The sequence below is a fragment of the Coccinella septempunctata genome, chromosome 1 (assembly GCF_907165205.1).
Source record: "Coccinella septempunctata chromosome 1, icCocSept1.1, whole genome shotgun sequence".
NCBI classification, from domain to species: Eukaryota; Metazoa; Arthropoda; class Insecta; order Coleoptera; family Coccinellidae; genus Coccinella; species Coccinella septempunctata.
Window position 1 is genome coordinate 24,022,662 of NC_058189.1, and position 3,651 is coordinate 24,026,312.

Here is a 3,651-nt window from a genome sequence, read left to right on the forward strand (position 1 = left end):
TTCGATATTTGAAAATAATTTGAAAAATTTCCTACGACGTACGAATATGTTGTATTTATAAGTGATTATTGGTGTGTGAAAATGTATTAGTTTCGAGAAAGGGGTGTAGAACATTCATTTATTCAACATGTCATTCAGTAAGTTCAGTTTTCTGTATGGACAATCAAGAGCTACAGCTAAGAATTCGGTACGTGTTGTTGGAATTTGAGGCAGAACCAAATCAGGTGAACGAACATTCGGGACCGATATAGCCAAGTTTTATGGAAACTTCAGCAATATTTCAAAGAAACTGTATTGGAAATACGTAATGTAAATTGTGAGCATGTATTGAGAATCAGAAATACATAAATCTATTCGAGTCTGTTACTTCAAATATTCTTCCTGAGTAGATATAGTGAAAATTCCCTTTCCGTCAACGGAAAACGATCAACGATGAATATATTGGATATTTGACCAATCAACTGTGTTTTATTAAAATTATATTGAATTACCCCCCTCACGAATTCAAGTTGTCAAACGGAAATTATCTTGAAGAAGAACAGTAAATCCTCCTTCGAACCCTTATTCCCTTATTCGATAGTGTTGAAATATTGACAGATTTGTTTTTACAACGAAAATTGAACTGTAAAGCACAAATATTCCTTAACAGCTTGCAAAATAGACCAGTTCATATTTTGAACTCGTTGATAGACATTCGATATCAACGCAAAACAAAATAAAACGAGAGAGTATCATTGGACTTCCTTTGGTAGAACAAGGAGAGAATGAAGCAAATGACATGGTGGCGCCGCCACGAAACTGATCCCATATCCCCGATTTTCTGAAATGTTGATGCTTGCAAAAAGTGACAAGTGCACACACCAGTGTTTTAGACATTGTTGGGGTGGTATCTCAATTTGACCTCAAGTTCTAAGAGTTCTGGGTTGGTGAAAACTTAGGGACTCGAGGATTGACATTGATAATGCGGATCACTTGATAATGAACGTTTATTTCCTAATCTAACAAACTATATATAGTCAAATTGTACAATGACGTCAAGACCACATAATCGAAATCGTCTTACATTTTGCTTATTCAGTACATTTTTCTTTACTTGCAAAATTGCTGCAGTTGGATTAAGGAATATTAGATATTAAAACAAACTATTGCAATCCTTTGTCTCACCTGGCCTACTTACACAGGAAATAACAATTATGAAAGAGCGGATGATCTAAATAATTTCGAATGGAAATATTTGGTTGAATTGAGTTTATGAATTTTTGATATATCTAATTTTGGATATTTATTGTACGTTTCGTACATATTCCCGGCGGCCATGGTGATGTGGTTGGGGTCTTGATGTCTCTGTTGGTGGTTGTCATCCCTGGAGATGGCTGCCTGGTCTGGGATCATTGTATATTGGCTGCAGCTCGATCTCTTCATGATGAGCTGGTATATTGCTCGCGTGTGCATCAGTCGGTGCTTGTTGTTGTTTCCTATGTTTTAAAAAGTAAACAATAAGTAAAACAATGACAATGATTATTACGATGATCGTGCTGGAGTTTATCGTTGAATGCAAGTGATATTGTTTCCAACGGTAATAGTACCAGTGACCTTGACCTAGCAGGTTAGGGATTTCTCGAACTCTGTTTGCGACGAACATTTTCTACTTTCCAGCGTCAGCGTTTATCCATGATATTACTACTTGAGAGTCGGACCAGGTGAATATTTTTGAATTGTTGTGATTCAGGGCCGTAACGCAGCGTTTGATGAGTTTGGCTAGAAGAAGGGCTGCGCAGAGTTTTAACTGCGGGATTGTCTTTGTATTTTTTAGTGGTGATACTTTTGATTTGGAAGCCAGGAATCCTACGTGGGTGTTCCCATTTGTGTCTGTTGTTTTTATGTATACTGCAGCGCCATATGCTTTCAGGGATGCATCTGAGAATCCATGTATTTCCAAGGGTTGACCACGCCGTAGGTGAATCCAGCGTTGAACTTGAATTTCTTCTAATTTTGGAAGCTCGTTTCTGAAGTTTTTCCAGGTGTTCCTGATGTGCTCTGGTGGTGGTTCATCCCAAGATGTGTTGGTTTTCCATATTTCTTGCATTAACAGTTTCGCCTGTATAATGACTGGAGATAATAATCCAAGAGGATCGAAGATTGTGGCGATTTCTGATAAGATTTTTCTTTTTGTTAACCGATGTTCGGCGTTCCGTTTTATTAGATACTGAATATTATCTTCTCTGGGAGTCCATGTTATACCGAGCGTCTTGGTTGGTCCATTTTTGTCGTCCAGCGTGACGGTGCATTTGCTTTCGGTTAGTACGTTATATTTCCACTTTCTTATATTGAATCCTCCCTTTTTGAGTAGGTCAGTTACTTCCTTTTGTATGTGTCGTGCTTCTTCAATAGTGTCTGCGCCACTCAGAAGATCGTCCACGTAGAAATCCCGTAGCACTATTTCAGCCGCAAGGGGGTGGTTTTTCTTTTCATCTATAGCTAGTTGTCTCATTGTTCTTATGGCCAGGTAAGCTGCTGGTGCTGTACCGTAGGTTACAGTGGTTAATTCGTAGGTTTGAATTGGCTCATCTTTGGTGTTTCTCCAGAGTATAGAGTGTAATGGCTGGTTTTCTCTGTCCAATTTCACCTGCCTATACATTTTCTCGATGTCAGCTGTTATGGCTATTTTGTGTTTTCGCCATCTTATCAGAATATCTATGAGATCCTGCTGCAGTTTAGGTCCTGTGTGAAGAATGTCGTTTAGGCTGAGTCCGGTACTTGTCTTTGCGCTTGCATCGAATACGACTCTTATCTTTGTCGTTTCACGTTCTTTTTTCAATACAGGTTTCCTGCATGAATTCTTTATACATAGTTCTAAGCTTTTCGTCTTTATCCAGCTTGTTTTCCAATTGAAATAGTCGTGCCAGTGCCCTCTGCTTCGATTCTCCTAGCTGAGTTGTACTTTTCTTGAATGGAAGTTTCACAGTATAACCGTGCTCGTCCCGTCGAAAGGTGTTGGAGTAAAATTCTTCGACGAAAGTAGCGTCGTTTGTTGTTTCCTCGGAATTTTCTGCTTCTTCGATGTTCCAGAATTTTGTGAGTTGTGAATTTTCATTCAAATTCGTGATCAAGCTTGCTACACGAAATTGTAGACTCGATGATGCGGTTCCGCTAATAATCCATCCAAAGTGAGTGTTTCTTATTATGAGGTTAGTAATGTAGCTCCTTGTGGGTGGAGTAATTGGATGTCTTTGGCTATATTTCAGGGTTGCGCTATTTATTCTCCCATCTACTCTGAGTAAGCCTTCGTGATCTATATATGGGTTAAGGCTTTTCAGGTTGCTGGACTTCTTCACCTTTCCTGTTTTGATGATCAACTCAATGTCATTTTGAAAATATGGCTGCTGTGTAAGCTTGAGAACGGCTTTTTCACTCTCCTGCAGTTCCTCTGCTTCCAGAGATGCGCTGGATCTGCGATTTTCTGGTTTCAGGAGTCCCTTGCAGTACTCCATAATATTTATCAGTTTTTGATGAATTTCGTCAAACTCTCGTTCAAAGTTGTCCCATTCTTCATCCAATAGTGCCATCTTCCTGCCGCAGTTTTCTTCGTTTTTTTTCCCGAGTTGCTCGGCGATGAGGTTTTCAATCTTTTTTTTTTGATCTTTGTGTTGC

General features: G+C 39.1%; 1 protein-coding gene across 1 annotated transcript; it reads right to left on the reverse strand.

Annotated features, from left to right (window-relative positions):
- Positions 1-1,645: 1,645 nt before the first annotated feature.
- LOC123316895 lies at positions 1,646-2,638 on the reverse strand. The gene has a single exon (XM_044903206.1). The coding sequence runs from the start codon at positions 2,636-2,638 to the stop codon at positions 1,646-1,648; it is 993 nt and encodes a 330-aa protein (XP_044759141.1).
- Between the last annotated feature and the right edge of the window lie 1,013 nt (positions 2,639-3,651).